This window comes from Seriola dumerili, unplaced genomic scaffold (assembly GCF_002260705.1).
Source record: "Seriola dumerili isolate Sdu_G_001 unplaced genomic scaffold, Sdu_1.0 BDQW01000056.1, whole genome shotgun sequence".
In the NCBI taxonomy this organism is placed as follows: Eukaryota; Metazoa; Chordata; class Actinopteri; order Carangiformes; family Carangidae; genus Seriola; species Seriola dumerili.
In genome coordinates this window covers 5,651,753-5,674,408 of record NW_019174311.1, presented here as the reverse complement: position 1 = coordinate 5,674,408, position 22,656 = coordinate 5,651,753, and the positions used below count along the sequence as shown (strand labels likewise).

Here is a 22,656-nt window from a genome sequence, read left to right as displayed (position 1 = left end):
ATCACACCATGCCTATATATATATATACAGTATATATATTGTTTATTATTCAATGTGACAATTTCCATTCTCTTACAGTCACAACAGGCACTCGGATACTGGCGTGCTATACTTCAGTTAAACCACTGGTATCCAACCAGCAGTGCAACATGCAAATCGAGCAGGTGTCACCAGGGAGGGACTGCGGTGGAAACATGTTGAGAATAACACCCATGTGGCGAATAAAAAGCTCTTCAGCTTCACTGAGAGGAAGATGCAGACTTTCCCGTGTCAGATAAAGACACCGCCGAGCTGTTAAATGGCGAGGTCAGATTGGCAACCCTCAGGGATGTAAAAGTTACGGTGTAAAAAAAAGAAAAATGTGACTTTAAAAGTTTTCTGAGAAGCGGGAAAGAGCGACGTTGCGACTGAGAGCAGCTTTCTCTCCCAGATGGAGACAGACCTGAGGCTGGAGTCGAGTCTGTGGGTCGGGAGTAAGAGATACCGGGCAGTCCTGACAGGCTGGCATTTCAACTGGACCGAGGTAGATAAGAAGAATCGCGATAAGAAAACAAGTAGGTGGCTCCGTTCTCTACATAACATCAGTCCATCTCTAACACCTGTTGACACAGCGTAAATAAGAGCAACACAAAAACATCCGCAGTGTTATTACTTCCCATTGTTTTCCTGCGCTTAGTGAAGTTACGTGCGTGTATGGCAATAACAAATGCGCCCATTAAACGTGTTGTTGGTGCGCAACACTTTGTTAAACGCCACAACTTATTTCCTATCTGCACGGAACTGATGACAGACAAGACCGTTTTCATTAGATGGAAGGAGCCTAGAAACATCCGAAACAAAACAGTCTTTATCACGCTCCTATTATTTCTGACTGTTACAGGGAGGGAGCGCTTTAATTAAGCTCATAGCTGCGTGCAGAAAACGTGAAGAACAAGTTGAACAGCACCATCATGAAAGGCAAGCTGCTGAGACAGTTTACTGAAAACAAAGGCTGGAGAGAACACACGCACACACACACACACACACAAGGCTCAGGCCTTTAATATAGGGGTTTTCACATCACTTTCAAACTTATTTATTTTTCTGAAACCAATTGTCTCCAATGTGCATTTTCTGCTTCTGTGTCAGCAACACACATGTACACACAGAGGGGACAGAAGTGTTGATGTAAAAACGGAAGTGTTCCCTGGAATCTGTCCCTTCTGCACAGAGAAACATTATGTGTGGTCCATTATGTGCTTCACCCTGTCAAAACAACATACTGCTGAGATTTTAACACAATATACAGAACAGGTCTTTGACTATGTTGAAAATCAATAACACTAAAACACCGACCCAAAGAAGTCACAAAGATGTTTTACACACTTTACACAATCATATTATGTATCATCCAAATCACTCTTACACAGTCCAGTAACTGTAAAAAAAAATCTTGGCTCCATTACTTTATTTTCATTACCAGAGCTTTCCTAAGGCTTAAGTTAGACATGTGTAACTAATAATAATGGGGATGGTCCCACTCCCTTTAGGTGCGCCGAGGAGCCAACACACACAAAGGGCCTTTTTCACACCAGTCATACAAGGAAAACCACCGATGTTACTAATTACACCAACAAGCTCTTGTTCTGTTCAAACGTCCCAGTGAGCCATGATAGTGTGACAGGACCCGGACCCTGAGACTGAAGCAGCTAAAGTGAATTTGGCCACAACTTCATTATTGAAATTTCTAACTGTGGCATGTCAAATTAGAACCGCTAATAAGGGTACAGCCATTACTAATGTCTTTAGTTACACCTGCACTTTCTTTAAATGCTATCATAAGTGAAAAATATCTGCTGTAAGGAAGACCTCCCAGCGGTTAAAATATTCTATTATCTGTATGCATAGAAGCATGTCCACTGAGGTTTTCACTGTGTGTTTGTCGGTGTGATTAAAGTCTCAGTACCTGTGGCGGAGGTGGTTGGAGTGGAGGAGGGCCGGGTGGAGATCCTGCCCCAGAAATCGGTTGAGGATAAAGACAAAGACTTCACAGGTGGGTTCTCGTGGAAGACTCTCAGGTATCACAAACCCAAGGCCACAGTCAATGCTAAAGTAAATAACAGCACAGCCTGAAGCACCGCACATCGTTCGCTGTTCATGCTGAGATGAAAACGTTAATAATTTACATAAAAGTGCATATTAGTCAAATGTGTGGTTTTACAGCATGGTTTCTTTTCTCTATCTACTGTACCATCCACCCTTAGTTTTCTATGTGAAGCGCAGCAGCAGCGGGGGCTCTTCTGGGTTGCTATGGAGACTGGGCCGGACCCAGTTCAGCTGCCCCAGTCGGGTCCTCAGAGACCAGTGGACGAAACATCTAAGGACTGCTCTAAAAACGCACAGTAAGGGTGGAAAATGAGACAAGACACTAATCTGACATTACATCTTAAATGTCCTCTGCATATGACACGATACGACTGTTAATGATTCATTGTTTTCAGATCGTCCTTGTGCTGCACGTCAGAGCACGTAATGTTTTAAATGTATATTTCAGGTCCATTGCGCCCACACAGACTGTTGGTGTTCATCAACCCCTTTGGAGGAAAGAAGAAGGGAAGAAAGATCTACCATTCTCTGGTTGCCCCTCTGTTTGAGCTGGCTGGTATCAGCTCTCATGTAATAGGTAAAAATCTACAAAACTGTGCAACATTTCTTTTAAAGAAAAGTTGAATTAGTTACTGATGCAAAGACTGATGGTGCAGGTGCTTGATGCTCCTCCGGTTGAAGGCGTATTTATGTCTGACAGGTGGCATTTCACCGACCTACTTAATTTAAAATGATTGAAATGGATTTGCAGTGTGAATGTAATCATGTATTGTTTAGTGACTGAGCGGGCAAACCAGGCCAGAGACCACCTCCTGAAGAAAGACCTGACGGGCTTTGACGGGTAAGAGCTAGTGTAAACACCGTGGCACGACAGCATTATAAGAGCTAACCCCGCTGGGAGGTGCTTTCACAACAGAAACTCTTATGTGTTTGTTTATAATAGTGTGGTGTGTGTGGGTGGGGATGGCATGTTCAGTGAAATGCTTCACGGTTTGATCGGGCGGACTCAACAAGAGGCAGGCCTTTGTGAGAACGATCCCGCTGTCACATTACAGCCTTGTCCGCTTCATATTGGCATCATTCCTGCAGGTAATGACACCGTTATTAAGAATTCATAAAGTGGCTGGAGGTAGATTTTGGAGCTGTGATGCACACATCCTGTTGTGTTATATCTACTGCAGGTTCTACAGACTGTGTGTGCTATGCCACAGTGGGAGTGATCGACCCTGTCACTTCAGCTCTGCACATTGTCATTGGTGAGGAAGTATTTCCATTAAAATAGAACATTCTTTTAATCATCATTTGTTCATTTTAGAAATCAACATATGAACATAGCTAAACAATTTTGTCAGCTTTGAGCTACTCATTTCCCACAATGCCTTGCAGGAGACTCTCAGCCTTTGGATGTGTGTTCAGTTCATCATGCCTCTACTCTGGTGCGCTACTCTGTGTCTCTGGTGGGCTATGGCTTCTATGGGGACGTGCTGGCAGAGAGTGAAAAGCACCGCTGGATGGGACCTCTCAGATATGACTATTCAGGTATGGACTGATGATTCATTCAGAAAATATTACATTAGATGCTGTTAGATAGTCTGTATTTATTTTTAGCTCTTGACATAGAAAGTCATCCTGAAACTATCACTGGCGTCGCTACGATAAAGATGAGACAGCTTCATCTGATGCATGCCTTTGTTGTTTTGTCACAAATCACATTCCCCTGAGTTTTTTTTCTTTTTTAAAATGTTGTATATACACCAAGCTTTGTGCATTTTCAGCTAACCCGAGTGCTCTCCTTTGCCTAGGCACGATGGTGTACCTGAGCAACAGAAGCTATGCAGGCATAGTTCAGTATCTGCCCGCAGACCCGCTGCTCTCCAGCCCCAGAGATAAAACACGCTGCCTCTCAGGGTAAAACCATTCACAAGAAATTACATAAAAAGGCTGTATACACAACAGAGACACTCACGATAACACTTCCATACATATTTTCTGATGTGGGTGATGTTTTATCACCATAAAACCTTCAAACAGCGACTCTCTGGGTTTGTGGGAGTGTTTATCTGCTGTGCAGATTCTACTTCTTTATTTTGTCATGATGTGACACAATCATGTTTTTATGTAATGTCTCCCCATGAGTCTCAGTTTTGTTTATGGCAATTGGGACTCTTATAATTGCCCAAGTGACTCATCCTTTATAATAACAGTAGTAGCCCATAGTAACATATGAGCTCCAAGAAATGATGATTAATGAGGAAGGGAGAAAGTGTGCCTGGGAATAGTATCCTTATTATTCAAGCGCAAATTCACAGTTTGAGACCGGTAACTGCTACCACCTGTAGCAGGGACTCAGGTGTTGGGTTTACCTTAAGAAGGGTAGAAACCATGGCAAGAGGAACTTGATCTAGATGAAAGGTGAGCCATGGTCTCTTGTTAGAGTGTACAGTGCCTCGGTCTTTCTCGGAGGCAACTGTCAGCAAATAGTTTATGATGCTCTTATGACTGAGTCTCAAGGGCGAGGAGCTAGTTATTTCACAGACTTCAAGCAGAGTGAAACCCTTTGTGTTGTGTGTGTGTGTGTGTGTGCGTGTGTGCGTGTGTGCGTGTGTGTAGGTGCAGTGTGTGCTCCAGAAGCACAGAAAGACTTTTCCCCCACGCCGCAGATTCAGGATCCCTGTACAGCTCCAACCTCAGCCAGTTCAGTAGTGACTCAGAAGGTAATAACACAGACACGTATGAAAGTCTTGCATTTGTGTTTCGTATGTTTTAGCTCAGTTAGCACAAATCAAGTAGTATTATTAAAATTCTTTGGCTTGTGACCCCTTAAAACGAAGCTATGTCTAATTGCAACTGCTTATCAGGTCGCACACTTGCAACAGTGTCATTCTTCCTTCTAAGATTATTTTATGTGTTTATTTATTAATTTTATTATTTATCCAGGACGTAACAAAAAAACATGTAAGGATTAGAAAATGTGAAAAAAAAAATGGAACAGAAATATGATTTTTCTACTCCCATCTCCTATTAACCTTCTCATGACCACTTTGGACAGTCCCCATCCAACTCCTTTACAGTACTGCCCACACACAAAGTATACTGTATGTTTTCAGCGTGTAAACAACTTGCAGAGATTTGAAACTTTATTGAAATATGCAACAAATCACAATTATTATCATCTCATTAAAAAAAAGTTATTCCATTATTTTTTTGGGGTAATGCAGTTGAAAGCATAGAGAGATGTGAACTGTCTGGATTGCATGACCACACAACACTGCAACACTGACAAACAATCACAGCAATGCTAACATAAACCAATGGTTGCCTGAAAGATAAAGAACACAATCAGAAAGAATCTAAACCAGTAAAGCCTGTTTTGAAAAATAGTGAGCAGTAAAGCCGTAAGAAAAAAGTAAGTGAACCCTTTGGAATAACCTGCTTTTGTGTATAAATTTATCTTAAAAAACATTGTTTTGTTATTTTCTTAGAATATGGTCAGAACACAGGTTATTTTAACTAATAACAGAAATCATTTTATGGTTCTTGTCCATATTGAATACATCATTCAAACATTTGCACAAATGTGAAAGGGTTACAGTCATCTCAGAGAGTTCAGATATTCATCAGTCCTTAGTTAGACAAACCATCTCTAAATGGAGATGATAAACTGTAGGTCTGTGGCAACTCTCCCTGGTGAACATCCAGCTAAGATGACTAAGATGACCAAAAGCACAGCACAGGATGATCAATGAGGTAAAGAAGAACCTCAGAGTAACAGCCAAAGGCTTAAAATAATCACAGCTGAAGAGAGTCGTTCACACTGAGCTGGAGCAGTTCTGTAAGAATGGTCCAGAACTCCTCTTGAGCTTTGTGCAGGTCTGATCAGCTGATCAGCAGCATAAATCCAAGTTTTCAGGTTTTCCACCTGCACTGTAAATGTTTCATGGGCATGTTCAATAAAAATGCCAACGATTGTAATTGCTTGTGTGTTATTAGCTTAAGCACATAGTGTTTGTCTACACTTGTGGTCTAGATGAGCATCAGAACTAATGTTATGACCAATAAATGCAGAAAAGCTGGTTAATTCCAAAAGGTTCATGTGCACAAACAGCAGAATGGTCCTTTAAGAATGATCAGGGATGTCCAGTAGGTGCAGGGATCATCGTCTCTCTTCTTCTCTTATCTCCCCAGGCGAGTGGGTGAGTGTGGAGGGCAGGTTCAGGTGTGTGTCTCTCACTTGTATGTCCAGCTCATGTCCCAGGAGCCCTCTGGGCCTCTCTCCTTCTGCTCACCTGGCGGACGGAACAGGAGACCTCATCCTGGTATGGGACACTCACCCGCTGGGCTTCCTCAAGTTCCTCTATAGGCACACGAGCACACAGGACCAGGTACGGGCACTTTCACAGTAAAACAAAGCCAGGACCAGGAAGTTTACAAACTGCTTCACCCAAATCTCCTTTCCTTAGTTTGACCTGCCGTTTGTGGAGGTCCACAGAGTGAAGGCTGTTCGTTTCTCCGTCCCCTCTGGAAAAGAGGAGGAAGCGTATGAAGAGATTGTGGGGCAGAGCGGTGGGATAGAGGAAGAGGAGAGAGGGTACGTGGAGACTGTAAGCAGGAGCGGCTCTCAGCAGCACCTGGCGGAGAGAGACACGGGGCGACAAATGACAAACGAGCAGAAAACGGCGAATCCCTTTCTGTGCGGCCTGTGCTGCAGTAAATCTCCCTCTGTGTCAGTGTGGAACTGTGACGGAGAGATTCTGCCTTTCACCGAGATCCTCTGCAGGTACGCGAGTTTTATTTGGTGCAATCTCAGACCGTATCATCCTCCCACTGTGATCATGTGTTTGATTAAATTGAATGAATCGTGGCACAGTTTTTAACCGCGTGGACTTCCCCCTCTCAGGATTCATGGCCAGCTGGTGCGTCTGTATGCCAGGGGCATCGAGGATGGCACAGCCGCGCAACACTGCAGTGAGGAACGTGACAAGTGTGAAAGGAGATGCATCCTACACAAATAGTCTCACCTAAGAGAGAAAGAGGGAGGCAAGGCTTTGGGTTTGGAATTTACAGACATGCGGCCTGTCATGGCCAAAGAGTTCCTAATATTTAAGGTACTTTCATAGGTTTTTCTCATTGCAATGATGAAGAAAGATTATTTATTCTTAAATCAGTGTGTGTGCGTTCAATACTACTCCTTCAAACACTATAAACACTTACCTGAAGTGCAGGTTTTTTTTACTTATTCAGTCCAACACAGTATACATTGTGTGTATGCAGCTTTTTTTATGTACATTTTATTCATTTTCACTTGAGGTTCTAGAGAATAAAATCATGGTAAATGACACACAAAAAGTGTCTTTATACAATAAAAAGACTGATCTGACTCTTTTTATGCTTTATTGTTGCCAGCATTAGATTTATCAGCACAAACAGCTTCCTTTGTTTTGGACATAAACAAGTGTGCAGTAGTAACAGTTTTTTTTTTTATTTTTAGTTCCATCCAAACTAAACTGAAAGTCCATTATTTGATTACTGCCTACAGTGAATGACAGAGCACACAGAGGAACAAATGCAATAGTTTCAGAGAAGTTGTTTAAACAAATGTTCGTCTTTACGGCACTTCCCACGGCCCTCCAGGTCCTGGCAGGATGGAGTAGTTTATGATTGATCAGAGTGAGCGTTTGTGTGCGTGCATGTGTGTGTGTGTGTGTGTGTGTGTTTTCCCAGCTAGGCCGCGCACCTGGCAGAGACAGACATAGGTGGTAAGAAACAGTCTGCTGCAGGAAGTTGAAGGCAATTTAGTTAAAAAGCAAATTGAAGTTGTGACGTTGACAGACATTGTGAGAGATGAGTCTTTACAAAATGTTATTAACAGTTATCCACAGTTTTTTTTTTTATTTGATTTTAGCACAAAACACTTACCTGGAAGTCATTCTCAACTGAGACGGGACATTTAAACGTGCCTCCCTCATGACTGACTGTGATTAAGAGATCCACCTGTTTAAACCAGACCAACAAGCCTTCCTGGTATAAACACTACTTGGTGTGGCTGCTTTATGCGCATCACGCTCAGTGTCATGGTTTAGTGATGACTATAAACACTGACCTGCTGATTGCACATAACAAGCTGATACTCTTAACATTCAAGTGAGTTTAAATATTGATCCTTCACTCACTGGATCTAACAAGAACCAGTTATGTAAGTAAAGTCTCTACTTACATAACTGATTCTCCTGCTCTACAAGTCTCATATGTTCCAAGGACAAAGTATTAGGTGTTTAAAGGTGTTTAGGTGTTTAAAAAAAAAAAAAAAAAAAAAGATAAAAGTGCAGGCAGAGGAGTGAATGATGATTTATTTAGATTTACAAGTGAAAACTCAAATCATGCTGTTACACTTATGTTTATTTCCACGTCCATTTCTTGTATGATTAGGGATCAAAAAAGACGGACAGAGAAATCAAAATCAAACAAAGGCACAGAGATGACTGCAGTAAACTTTATTGTCTGTAAACTTTGTGACGTTGGTGTTAATGTGTTCGTGAGTATGTGAGAGTGTGTGTGCATGTGTGTGACAGAGGGCATCATGCTGTGTGGGGCTGCACCCACTTGTATGTTCCCTCATAGCGAAATCCCACCCTCTTCATCAGATCGTCTGCCTCGCTTGGACCGCGACTGTGGACACAACAAATGGAAGACCGTTGGAAGAGAAACTTAATCACTTTAAAGGATAATGTGCATCATGTGTTTATTTGCGTCTAATACAACTGATGTTACCTTCCATATGTGTAAGGTATGGGGTTTGTCTTCTCTCCTTCTATCTGGTGAAGGAGGTGGGTGAAGATCCTCCAGGCCTCCCGCAACTCATCACTGCGACAGGAAGAGGGAGAGTTCAGGTCAAAATCAATAAACCAATGAATAAAACACACATTCAAACAAAATACGAAGACCATGATCTAAGAAAAAAAAAAGGTTTTACCAACCTGCGGACAAAGTGCATCTGATTTCCACAGAAGACGTCTAGTATCAGTCTCTCATAAGCATCTGGGAGCTTCACATTCTAGAGGAAGGTGGCAGCTGTTAAAAAAACTACAGACATGCTTATTTCAGGTTCAATCATCTACAGTGTTTTAACCCAGTAAGCTTCCCTGAGGTAATCTTTCTGCTGGTAGATACTGGAAGATGTTCCTGTCTATATAAACCTCTGTTGAATGATGCACCGCAGCATCAATGGGAACATTGCTCTGTATCTTCTGTCAAATCATTTCTTAAGACTCACATTTATTGCATGGCCATTTTATTGACTTGTTTTTATTTTATACTTTAGTTTGGATTTTTTTTTATTTGCATTTCTGTTTTTATTGTAAAGCACTTTGTAACATTGCTTTTGAAAGGTGATATATGAATAAAATTTATCATCATCATCATCATCATCATTATTATTATTATTATTATTATTATTATTATTATCATTGCATTAACCTGTCATATAATTGTATTGTTGCCAGCTTGGCAGGCCTTTATTTGGACATGATAGGAATTATGCTGACATGATAAACTGTAACTTACTTCAAGGATCAATTGATACTATCTCAACACAAATAGTTGACAGTACAAAAAATATATACATATATATATATTTCAAGGCCTGAATGATGGGCCACAATGGAGACTATGAGTCAAGTGAGCCTGTAGCACCTTGTATCTGCTCCTGTAAGTGAGGTCCAGCTCAGTCTCCTGTGGGCTGAAGTAAACCCCTGGCTTCTTGGTCATCATCTTCAGGTAAATGGCTTCGTCCGGCTGCACCCGCACCACCAGCTCGTTCCTCTGACAGCGCTCACCAAAGATGTCTCCTGGCACGTCGGTGAACTGCAGACGCACCTCCGCCTTCCGCTCGTTCAGAGCTTTACCACAGCGCAGAATGAAAGGAACCCCTGATGGACGGGCAGATGGTGCAAGGACAGACATGAAGGGTGGAAAAACATGACGAGCTGCCATAAAACAGAGCATAAACAAGGAGGAGGGATTTAAAAAAAAAAAAAAAACATTTAGCCTCACCATCCCATCTTTCATTCTGAACGTAGAGCACTGCAGTGGCAAAAGTTGGTGTGCAGGAGCCTTTTGGTACGGTGGGGTCATCAAGGTAACCCAGCTTGGAGTGGCCCTCCCCTTCAGGGTCCCCCACATACTGGCCGAGCACCACATCTGGCACTGCAACGGGAGCTATACACTTCAATACCTTCACCTGCAGCATTATCAAAAAACACAGGACAAAAAGGTTGTAATGATGTGGATGATCTTGCTATTGAAGACAAAAAAATCCTGGTATCCAACCATCTGTATTACCTTTTCATCCCTCACGTCATCGGGGCTGGTGGAAGGAGGTTTCTCCATTGCAACCAAACAGAGCATCTGGAGGAGATGGTTCTGCATGACATCTCTATTAGAGAGACAGGGCTGGAATCAGGCTCTGGTGTGACAATGACACTGTATCCAGTGTTTTCACCTTGAACTTTATGTAACGTCTCTCACCGAATGATACCAAAGTCATCAAAGTATCCTCCGCGGCCCTGAGTGCCAAAAGGTTCCTTAAAGGTCAGAACCACACAGGACACGCTGTTCCTGTTCCATATTGGTCCAAAGATGCGATTTCCAAACCTGGAGGTGAGAGCATAAAACCTCATATATGACAATGTTTAGGTTTATACCGGTGGTAAAGTGCTTGGAAATGTGTGTATGGAGCGTGTTACCTGAGCACCATGAGGTTCTGGACCATCTCTTTGCCCAGGTAGTGATCAATGCGGTAGATCTGGTCCTCTGTGAACAGGGAGGACAGGTGGGCTGACAGCTCCTGTGAGCTCTGGAGGTCACGACCAAACGGCTTCTCAACAATAACCCTGTTCCAACCTCTGTTTTACAAACAGCTGATCAGCACCACGCAATCAAACAACATGTCAACCGTTGTTTTTACGGACCGGAGGATACTTACTTGTGGCTCATGCCGTGGGCCCTGATGTTTGTGCTGACATGGTGGTAGACGGTAGGTGGCAGAGCCAGGTAGAAGAGTCGGTTGGCATCACCCCCCCCAGGCAGAGATGACAGATGGGTGTTGAGTTGGTCGAAGGAGCCGCCGTCGTCATACCTGCCGCTCAGGTAGGAGTTCTTACTGAAGAAGGCTGAGAGACACTCACTCTCTTCATCAGTGACCTGAAGAAATGTTGTGCGATGATTCACGGAAACACTCCCCAAACAATTAATAATCTCGTCTCAGATAGCATACAGGGACGTACTACCTTCATGTGAGGCAGACATGCTGTCTTGATGTCCTCCACGGTTAAGTTAGACCGGGCAAAACCCACAAAGTAGGTGTCATCTGGGAGGAGGCCATCTCTGAATAACCACCTAAAGCAGGACCAGAGTCAAAAGCAGTGATACAGAACACCAGCCAAGGGTCAAACTCCTCATAACACAGGGTAGTCAAACAACTTCAAAGCAACTCTCGCCTTCGACCTGTGTATGAGAAGCAATTCTCTACTCACCACAAAGTTGGGTAGATTTTCTTTTTAGCGAGATCTCCCTGTGCAAAAAACGCAAACGAAAAGGAGATCTGATCATGAACCCTCTACTGATAATCACAGTGGTTGTGAAGAATCAATCAAGAGTCCAAAGTGTAGGCAAACTTTAAAAAATAAGTGGACACAGTGATGTGGAGCGAGTAGATCTGTTGAGTAATGAGAGAAAACGCCAACCAGAGAGACTGTGAAGGAACTTTGAACACACCCTCTTTGCAGAGCCGATGAGTCTAGAGATGACCATCAAGTAACATTTAAGAGATTACTGGGAACGGCGAAAAAAATAGAGAAAACAAAGCAAGAACAGTTTAACAAAAATGCTTTGCTCCAAAATCAACCCCTTCTTCAATGCTTCACAAAAGGAAAAAGTAGATGCAGCACATTTCAGCAACATATGCTCATTCGCTGGCTTACACACCTATTAGCAAACACATACTCCCAGTGAACTGTTCTCCTGTGAGGCTTTGTGTCACCTCTGTTGGCCTGCCACTTCAAACATTCCTCTAAGTTGTTTTTCAGTTATTGAAAATTGAATGGCGGAATAGAAACATAGTGATAGAACTGGGTACCCCAGCCGATTCAGAAGTAGAACTGTAGAGACCTTTGTAACCCTCGGCCCTTTTGTAACATGCTGAAACAGGACTGAAAAATTTCCGACAACGTCTTTTTAATCAAACCTCGTTTAAACTGACCTTCAAAGTTTATGTTTAGAATAGAAGAGCAGTGGATGGTCATATCATTGTCATGTATGTAAGTTTAATGGTTGAGGCATTAAGTATAATGTTTTTGGTTTTTTTGGTAAATATTTTACTCACAGAGGCTCCCAGGATAATAAATACGGTGTGTTGGAAACAAAGTGGACTGCTCCTCTCCCGTTGTGAGCTCCCTTCCTGAGCTTGTCCAAACACTCAGAGCGAGCAAAAGGCTCAGTGCTCATCTTCTGCCCCATCTGCTCACTTCCCTACTGTAGAGCCCACTCTTCATTCCCCTGTGGCTGCATGACCCACACCAGGTATGGTGAAATTTCAGTTGTCATCCATGCTTTGCAGAAACACTCCATGAGTTAATTGTAGCCACCGTATTGTAGCAAAGAAAGAAAAATTGCCATCATGTCACCGCTTGCCTCGAGCTTTGTGATATTAAATACCCTCTTCTCTCCAGCACTATTGTCCAGCAGGTTGGTTAGTTACATCCTGCACAAATTCCATTCAGAACTCAGGTTTGCAAAACCTGGAAGAAAAAATCCTGCTTATTCATCTTTAAATCCACAATGTTCAGTCTATGAGACAAGCTGAAAGAACGATGCTAGGAATGTGTCCTTACTCCTAAACCACACTTGGATAATGTTGCCGCAAACACATTAAAACTGTAACCGCAGAGAGTCATACGGCTTTGTTGCAAGACACAATTCTTATCAGTACATAACCTCTGGCAATAACCAATTTTTCACAGTGTGTAAAATGATTAATTAATGTTTCCACGCAGGGCAACTTCATGCCACTTCTGGCTCTAAATCTCAATGATTTAATATGTGTAACGATCAGTAAACCACAGGCAGGAGTCTAGTGAATCATTTCTTTCAGGAAAGACTTAAATTCATTTACTGAAAATCACTCGACTAAAAACATAGGAAGAAAATTCTAGTTCTGATATAACATTAGTACTTATACATGTACAGTAGTTAAATATACCAGGAGAGATTCAAAGTTTTGCTGGTCATAACTCACGATAAATTTCACCAGTTTATCGCTCTCTCTTGGATGTTACTAAAAAAAAAAACTTTTTCTACAATTAAAAATCATTCATGTGACACAAAAAAAGCTAGGACTTTTATTTAAAAAGGACAGAATTTTCTTACACTTTAGCAAGACTTGTGCACACTGTCACATTTTACCATTGTGTCTCTATTTAGTGATTCCAAGTGGAGTGTAAATCACTGAAGATCATTTGGCAGTTCACAGCCACAGTCAGTCGATGAACAAGCTGCAACTCCTTCATGTCAGAGTCTGTCTGAGTAATCACCCAACCACCTTTCAAATGTCTTTCCTGAGCTGTTCCATCATAAATAAATTTAAAACAAGGTCCAACCCGTAAGCATCTCAGCTGAATTGAATGTCTTACGTGGTAGAATATTCTTGTCCTCCATCTTTATCTCGCCACTCCAGATGTCCAAATGCCCAAGCTCCACAGCATGAGTTCCAACGGGATCCATGTAGAGTGGCTACAAGGTGTCCCCAAGGAGTTACCGGATGGGCATTAACGGAGGTCAGCTGAAGGTCCAGTGCTGTAGATGTCACAGAGTTACCAGTGGTTCATCTTAATTTGGCCCTTCTTTCAGCTGTAAACATTTCCCCACTGCTGGGATTCTCTTCAGACAGATTTCCCTGCAAAAGTATCCATCCAGAGACCAAAGAGAATCCCCATTGCAGAAGCAAATATATTATACACATACTGTACCCCACTTTATTCAGCATACAAGTGGTTAAAGAAATAGTTTTGACGACTGGAAAATACATTACTAGCATTCTCACCTCAGTAAAGACCCCTCTGTGTGGTGAGAGTGGAAGAGAGGGATGAAAACAAGTGGTGTTAAATGTTGTGATAGCTTGCTAGAGCAGTGTTAAAACGGCCACAAGATGCAAAAAAAAAAAAAACCACTGAGCTATCTGGGAATGTGATTAAGACGCGAATGTTGGACCCATAATGTTAACCTACATACCCTATCTCCAGCTGACAATTCAGAAGTGGAAGAAAAGTCCTAACTTAATCTTGAGTTAAGTAGGACCGGTTGGAGAGAAGATTAAGAATGAAAAAAAAGATAACAAAACAGGAGATTGTGGTGGTTTCACTGGAAGTAATTTGAATCCCGAGGTCACAAAGCTTTAGATGAGACTCTAAAGACGACCCAAGCATGTGTATGTATGGAGGTAAAGGAGAGAGAGAAAGGTGTATAGTGTCAAGAGAGCAGAATGAGAAGTAGGAGAGAGAGAGGAAGGAGAACATATTGGTGGCTGCAGCTTCTACACATGAGAGGACATGGTATGTGACAATACTGAGGTAGCGATGGAGGAAAATATGTATAGGTAAAGTCAAACGATTATGCTGCTAGAAATAACCTGAAATGCGAGTCAAAGGACAGTTGAACAAAGCAATGTGAAAATGGGAAAATGTCATTCAATACATACTAAAAGTGTACTATATCCTGACATTCCAGCGTTTGGAAAAAAAATTGAGTGGGGACCTAGATGGGTGCAAATAACAACGTTTCAAATTTATTCTAAGTGTGTACAGCGTGTGCACCATATGTAATAGAGAAGTAAATTGATTCTGGGTTAGAAAGCCCAGTGACCTGGAGGCCTAAAACAGACAACAGGAGGTCTACCGTTTTAACTTCAATTCCTGATAGATAACCAGATCATATGGGTCTCCTTCTGTGTTCTGGCATTAATGTCTACAACTCAATCTCTGATAGTTTTAATACAAAAGTAGTACTCTAACATCATTTAATCACTGAAAAAAGACCTACCGACCATCTGATATAAAAAGTTTATTGTACAGAATATTTTAGAAATGCGTAAGTTAAAACTCAACTCGCTTACGCCGGTATTCTTGTGATAACAATATTTAAGTGAAAACCGTTAAGAAAAAAAATCACCCTGGAGGAAAGCACACAACCCATAACCATAGAAAAGGCTGTGGGAATAGACATTTTCTTCAATAATACAAGAAAAAGGCAGACATTTAAAGTTCAAGGCTTTTAAGGAAAATAATAGACAATTTTAAATTGGAAAATGAGATGAATTGAGTAATGATTTCAATTTATAAACTCTGAATAAGGTCTAAAATTATGACCTTGAATCTTTCGTAGCTGATATTTTTTGAGAATATTCAAGCTTATATGGCGTCAAATATAAATGTGAGTTAGAGCTTTTGCAAGCACAAAAAGCTGTAATCTGACAAGCTTATGACTGCTGACATAGGTGATCTGTGGAGTCTAATAAAGGGTGTGATGTTGCTTAGGCTAATAAATATCCAGGAATGAAGCATCTGAGGTATACTGACTAGTGCAATTATACTCGAGTCAGATTATGGCAAGATGAATCTAATATGAATATACGCGATGCAGCTCTGTGAGCAACTTCCCTCGACAAGAGAGTTGACTTGCAAAAAAATGTTAATTTAATACACATAATAATCAGCAAACAGGTGCAAGCATGCCTGTAAGGGATGAGATTTCATCCAGGCTTTTATTGCCAGTAAACTGAGAGGAGAGTCATGCAGGCACACAAACATAACATGGGCTCTGACACATTTCCACTGCCACCGGTGATTTAAAACAAATCAAACTACTGGGAGGCATCTACAGTATAATGTAAGGTAGAGTGTGATTTACCTTGAATTAAATTCCCGCCTTCAACTGAGCCACCAATTAGTTGGTACTTTTGATAGCTTATAATTAACTTCTTGCCAGATCAAAATTCGTTGCCGATTAACAGTTACTTTTTAGAAGTGTTGTAGAGGAAGAAGTGGGAAAGTTGCAGGCCTCCGGGGCATTATGGCAGGAAATCAGAGTGGGCGGGAGAGAGAGTTGTAGGGACCCAGTTAGTGGAGATCAGCAGTGTGACCATATCAGAGAAAATTAGATTAACTGAATTAGAGGGATATAGATTTGACTACAGGCTTTGGGATTGACCTGATGCCTCTAAGCAAAAAAGAAGAAGACTTAGAACAAGAGAGATGGAGCCACATGGGAGCGCACAAGACAGAAGAGCAGGGAACAAGGAAAAGGAGAATAGCCGAAGAGTAAGATATAAAAGAAAGTTTCTTCTGGGAGTTGGGTGGAAAAAAAGTCGTATTGCGGCTAGAGAGAGGAGCGGAGGGACGAGGACAACTCAGCAGATGGGCTGGGTCTCTTTGGCGAATTATGATCTTTAATTGAGGGTGCCAGACTGGTAGCCCGTGTACTCGCCCTCTCAGAGTCAGCAGTATGCTCGATCTAATTCTCACCGGACTCGTTGCTGGTGAAGACATAATGAATTAAGACACAGCTGGCTCCAATTGTTTATACGCAGCCCTAATGAGTTGTGTATTCCAAAGTACTGGAGGAGACCATTTTCATCCAATCAGAGACGCAAACTTCACCAGAGAGCTCTAATTTCACAAGTGTATAGTCCACTGTACCTTGGTTGCCCTTCCCATGTTTGTGACACTGCGTACATGAGCAAAAAAAAAAATAAAACAGGTTTACCTTTCCATAGGTTGCTCTACTACCAACATCCAGACAGTTGAGATCCTGAGTTTCTATCTGGTAAAAAAAAAAAAATCGCGAACACACACACACACAATAATAGTAAGCTGCAGTTAATCAACAAGTGAGGTGTGTTATGTCATTGACATCTACATGCAGATAAAGGGAGACATGACTTACAGCTCCAAATTTATCTGGCATTAAGTCTGGAACAAAGGCCTCTGGGTAAACTGTGTTTAGGTACCAGGTGAAGTTCTTGCACTGCAGCCTATCTCTTAGTTTCAAACGATCAGAGATGTCCCCATACTTATGCTGTAACAGTGAAGGAAGTTGGAGAATAAATTCTAGTCAAAAATGTGGGAGAAGAAAGGTGATAAATGACATTGTATCCATGTGAATTTAACATTTGAACTGTCAGAAGTTCACACTGACCTCACTGGCCATAACTGCAGCATTCTTGTTGCGGCGATAGTAGATCTTCTTGTAGTCATCCATCCAGACCTCAGCCAGGCGCACCTGGTTGCGAGTGATGACCTCTGTGCCTTTGGGGAAGGTATGGGGACTCTTGGTGCGGAAGACATGGCCCACCACAGAACAAGGGATGATTTCTAGCTGCCCTCCACACTGCCACACCTGTCAATCACATTTGACACAGGCAGCAATTCAGACTCTAACTTGATGATAAGCGGGATAGTAGTTCAGTAATATGTGGAACTGTGGGAGTATAGATAATGACTGACCCTGAATGACATTTCCACATTTTCACCGCCCCAGATCTCCATCTTGTCATCATACGTTCCGATGTGTTCAAAGTACTTCTTTGAGATTGAGAACAGGCCTCCGGCAAAAGTGGGTGTTCTGAAATTTTCACAGGCAGGTACAAAAGCTTTAGGCACTTAAATGATTCAGGGCGCTCTAAGTGAAACCAACGCAGCACTTCTTACTTTACAGGGTAGGTTTCATCCTTGCGCAGCTTCTTTGCATCCTCGGGGATCGCCTCCCAACCGAAAGTCAAGCTCCAGTCAAAGTTGCCTCTGTTGAAAGCGCGGTTGGTGGACACAGGCTTGTTGAACTGAAAAGTGTTGAGGTCAATGGTGCTGATCTCTGGACTAACCACAGCAGTGGGTTCTTCAACAATGCGTGCCAACAGGGGCTCTAGCCAACCATGGAAACACTCACCTGTAAAGGGGAAGAAGGAGAGAGATCACTTCATATTTCCTTCTTAACCTCCGTCACATAAAAATTAAGTTACTGCCAACAATCAGAATCAGGTGTAAAGATTGAAGAATTGAGTATTTAAACCTGCAGGTAAAGAAAAACTGGGCATATAAAAGTAAATTAATATAAATATCAAACAGAATTTTGCTTCCACAAATAAAATCGATTATGTGCCTCAAATCAGGCTTTCCCTAAACACAGGCACATTTTCTGGCCTAACACAGATGTTTCAGGCATGCTACAATTAACCTTCTCTAACATGTTGTGGCTGTAAAACATATTTAGATTTTATGGTTTATTCATCTTCAGTAAATGTTACTGATAGGTTTATTAAGTACTGTGTGAAAGTGAAGAGAGTTTTAAATTGTCCCAAAACATGAATGGATCTTAATAGTGTATTAGATTACATTTTTGGATGAGATGGGAGACAACATATTCACCTCTAACTCTAACACACAGCTGCTTGGGTGTTCTTTGTTTGTTTGTTTGTTTGTTTGTGTGTGTGTGTGTGTGTGTGTTTTCTCACAGTGTGCGTCGAGAAAGGTGAGAATTTCTCCCTGAGCCAGGCTGGCACCCAGCAGCCTGGCTGTGATGAGGCCCTTCCTTTCCAGCTGCCTCACTACTCGGACGATCTTCAGCTGACGCACATAGTCCTCCAGTTGGATCTTCAGGTGCTCTGTGGAGATGCAACTAAATTATCATGTCTGTCTCAACTTGTCTTCGTTTAAAACAAAAGCTTTCCAGCTGAAAATGTTATCTTAGTTGAGTTCCAGTGTTGCTGTACTCAGGGTAGACTCTGGTTACGGATGGAAAAGAACACACTTTCTACCTCACCGAACAGTGAGGCGCGCTTTGGTCACAGATTCGACGGACATATATATATCTGAGAGGCATTACCAGAACAAAAGGCAATGAAGTGGAAACATTGCTGGTAATACTGGGTCACACTTCCCTTCGAAGAGTAATTACAACCACAATGCACGCCACGTGCCTCATAAGGTTTCAGTCTGAGTGAGCCAACCAACCATGTGTCATAACGTTATAGCAACAGAAAGGGGAAGTTTGGGTACAGTAGGAAATGTCTAAATACAGCTGAAGGTAACAGCACGTTGGCTTAGGAAAGGATATAACTGACAAATTCAGCCAACAGGCCATGACAGGCTGTTGATACGTGTAGCAGTGTGAATCACTTATTCTTATCAGTCAAAGTCATTTTTATACCTGCCTTTCTCTGCAGGGCTCACCAGGCTAGTGTCAGCTTGTAAATGGAAAACTGATAAATTAAGACATGTGATGACATGTTTTTCTATTAATCAATGTAAGTACATCAACTGCGATTGAACTTTTTTTTTCCACTTTTGGTACCAGGAATGACATGATGTGACACCTAAAATATTAGCTAGTATGGCTTGAAACCCTCCAGTAACCCTGGCTTGCATTTTAAATAACAGTGGGCTCTAAAGGCTGAAAAGAAGGCATCTCTTATCCATCTATGGGTAAAATATTTTAGCAATTCACTGTTTTGTAACAATCATTTATAGACTATATACACAAGATTTCCCAGAGTGAACTGTTTTCTTCTGGCAAAGATGTAAAGTCGGAACACTTAACACATTGGACTGTAAAATACAGAGTGTCATTCTTGTGTATGACACTGTTGTCTAACAGAAGTTTCCTCTGCTATTTAAACTCCACCTTACTGCAACTGTGTGTGCAAGCTACCAAAAATCCCAAGCTAACAGCTTTCTATGCTATCTTATCAAAGCTCACGCCTAACTGTGACTGGAATGCTGCCCTAAAAACTCTGAAGGTCATTTTAATTAATATATTACTTATAACTTATTTTTTCTCAGTCTGTGCTCTGCAGCTGTCCTCTGCCTGTATCACATTTTATCACACTGGAGATTTTCTTTCATATTGTTTAAAAATGTCTCCTCACCGTCTAACTTTACTATGAAACACACCCCTTTTACAGTGAGTGCAGGTGTCAGTACTATAGGAAGAATGAGTTTTCTAATCGGCATTAAATACATTTTCAATATTAATGGCAAGATAAAGTTACAAGTTTATGTCAAATGGAGTATTATGAATGAATTGTCTGTTCCTTTCTGCTATTCTCTGCAGGTTTTAATTTCCTGGAATGTAGCACTGGTAGTTTTCTACCTACTCTGCTTGTCTGTGAAACTTTACTGAAACTTTAACTTCACCGCACTCAACAGCTCTCCTGTTAGCAGAACCACTCAGCCTACAAAATTTTATCTCATTTATGTGCCTACATAAGAGCAGAAATAAGAAAGAATATAGCGTTAAAACTGAAGTCCAGTCCCCTCTCACTGTCACCCAGCTCCTAAACAAGCTCTTTTATGGTCTGCTGTCAGTGAATCTTCGAGTATGTTTTAGTGCATACCTGCAGTGCTGGCGTCATCTACCAAGATGATCTCTTTGAGCAGGACAGCAGGAGATGAGTGGAGAACACTATAGACCGTCCTGAGGAGGGTGGACCAAGCCTCATTGTGGAAGACTATAATAACACTGGTGGTGGGCAGAGGTGGACAGCGACGAAATTTCCTCTCCACACACCTAAGCAAGTTGAGCCACATGGAAGTACAAAGAGAGATAGGGAGAGAAGAAGAAACAGCATGAGAGTACAGAGTGTGCACAAGTGAGTGGCATATCTGATGAAAAGTAAGTCACAGAAGGTCTTGCAAAGCCTCGTATAATAGACCATTGTTTGCAGATATTCAAGGTCTGCTCACTAACACTTTAAATAGCTCAATGTGCAAACAGTCAGCTCATTTAAAAACCACTTGAAATAGAAAAATAAATAGTTCAAGGCGTATCAAGCCCGTGACAAGTTAACAACAAACATTTACAGTGAGTGAAAGTGTTCACAAGAGCACAGATAATGTCGCAGCCTCAATTATCCAGGATCCTGTCAGGTGCATGATGCTATACTACACTCAGTGTTTGTGGCTACATTCAGATTAGAATATGTGATATTCCAGTATAATGGTGAGCCCAATATGAAAATACATGTAAATAATTTACCACCCTGAGCATGACCCTGAAATGCAGGAAATTATCTGCTGTGCTGTGCACGTCAGCAAACGCGTTGGTAAAACAGTGATTAGTCCAAACTATCTCAGATAATTCTGAACATAAGAGAACATGCTCTTACTCTGGAGGCCTTGTGTCATCCCCAAGACTACGGCTGAGTGAGATACGGTCACTGGCAAACTGGTTGAAACAGTGACGTGTCATGCCCTCCTCCTTCTCCTTCTCCTCCTCAGGGGTCATATGGTTTTTTTTAAATGCCATCCCATCAGCCCCGGGGCTTCTGGGGTTCTGCGTTGGTCTCTCCAGGTGAGGCTTGAGTTCAGCCTGTGTATAGAAGCCAGTTGGGCAGTTGACGTCCTGGGTGGGCTGCTCCTGTACTGGTGGTGGCTGCGGAGCTCCGATTTGGAAGCCAATGTTGTTGACAGCCTTTCGGACCATGACTATCACCTTGTCCTTCTTGTCCACCAGCTCCTGAAACCAGGGATCCCCAGCAGGTGAAGAGCCAACATCCCTCTGGAGAACCACTAGGACCACCATGAACAGCGTCCCTCCAAGGAGCGCCAGTTTAAGAGGAGACATACGCCGGCGTAGAAACAGCCGCATGTTTCAGAAAGGGTGTTGCTCCCAAGGCTGTTGAAGACAGAAATAAAAAGAATTCCCCAGAAACTGGCTCTTAAATGTTTGTGAACGTTAACTGAGGGTTTCAACCAATCACTGTAAAAATCAAAACCCCAACCTTTACTCGCTATACATTCAGTGAGTTACTCCTGAGGTAAAAAAGACAACAAGCAAGAAAAAAATATCTCAGACCGGTTTGTGCGCCTGTGCAACTGTCATAGCAGCAGGTAATCTAGCCAACCTGGCTCCTCCCCTCCCTGTCTCTTTAGGAAACAGTCCCACAGGACAGGTGGAGAGAACAGAGAGGAGAGTGTGAACAAACACACCACACCTCTAAGTATACACCTGAATTCACCTTTTCTGGCCACAGTCCTCCAGGACACACGTGGCTACAGATGGGCCGTAACACACTGCTGGCTCAACCTGCAACTCCCATGCCAGTTAATAAGTGACACAAAACGCCCTGCTTGGACACCTGCTCCAAAGACACCTCACCAGTAATGATCAGCCGTCATCCACGACAGGAAGTGGTAGGAGCCTGCTACATATAGCATGACAGGCCATTATAGGTTCACCCTGCCTTGGCACAATAACAAGCTGTTTCCTGCTACCTGAAACAAAATATCATTGCAATGTGGGACATCTGCGTGATCTTAGGTGATCACTGTTCAGTTAGACACACTCTTACTTGGTCATAATTAATTTACACCATTCTCAGGCCAGCCTCCCTCATGAGTGATTCAACAGGACACTGTTTTGGTGTTCCAGAAAAGGGAAACCACCAGAGCACACTCTACAGTTGTCTCTGGTGGGCAACCAGTTAGTCCAGTTTGTTGTCATCACAGTTCGTACGGAGGGGGGGTGGGG

At 42.2% G+C, this 22,656-nt stretch overlaps 3 protein-coding genes and 1 pseudogene across 4 annotated transcripts in view; 1 reads left to right on the top strand and 3 right to left on the bottom strand.

The window, feature by feature from the left end:
- Positions 1 to 222: 222 nt before the first annotated feature.
- LOC111219249 (ceramide kinase-like) lies at positions 223 to 7,404 on the top strand. Of its 2 annotated transcripts, XM_022741868.1 has the most exons (14): positions 233 to 306; positions 431 to 554; positions 1,937 to 2,032; positions 2,244 to 2,381; positions 2,534 to 2,662; positions 2,863 to 2,926; positions 3,029 to 3,174; positions 3,267 to 3,341; positions 3,472 to 3,624; positions 3,888 to 3,993; positions 4,696 to 4,799; positions 6,271 to 6,467; positions 6,546 to 6,862; positions 6,983 to 7,404. In XM_022741868.1, exons 2-14 carry the CDS (start codon positions 431 to 433, stop codon positions 7,095 to 7,097), a joined length of 1,764 nt encoding a protein of 587 aa, XP_022597589.1. In that variant the 5' UTR covers positions 233 to 306; the 3' UTR covers positions 7,098 to 7,404. The 2 variants fall into 2 exon arrangements, with proteins under 2 accessions (XP_022597590.1, XP_022597589.1); XM_022741869.1 differs by having other exon boundaries at positions 223 to 554; positions 3,062 to 3,174.
- Positions 7,405 to 8,406: 1,002 nt separating this feature from the next.
- LOC111219248 lies at positions 8,407 to 12,585 on the bottom strand (annotated as a pseudogene).
- A 4,066-nt stretch (positions 12,586 to 16,651) lies between these two features.
- LOC111219215 (polypeptide N-acetylgalactosaminyltransferase 6-like) lies at positions 16,652 to 21,797 on the bottom strand. Its single transcript, XM_022741828.1, has 9 exons — positions 21,293 to 21,797; positions 20,522 to 20,694; positions 18,641 to 18,790; positions 17,841 to 18,075; positions 17,637 to 17,754; positions 17,329 to 17,529; positions 17,077 to 17,208; positions 16,897 to 16,953; positions 16,652 to 16,666 (listed from the first exon to the last, which is right to left on the bottom strand). Exons 1-9 carry the CDS (start codon positions 21,772 to 21,774, stop codon positions 16,652 to 16,654), a joined length of 1,563 nt encoding a protein of 520 aa, XP_022597549.1. The 5' UTR covers positions 21,775 to 21,797.
- A 483-nt stretch (positions 21,798 to 22,280) lies between these two features.
- The window catches only part of LOC111219214 (glucose-6-phosphate 1-dehydrogenase-like), a 13,301-nt gene continuing 12,925 nt past the window's right edge, over positions 22,281 to 22,656 (bottom strand). Inside the window, exon 11 of the mRNA XM_022741827.1 lies at positions 22,281 to 22,327. Coding sequence (XP_022597548.1) covers positions 22,281 to 22,327 — 47 coding nt within the window. The remainder of the gene's footprint in view (positions 22,328 to 22,656) is intronic.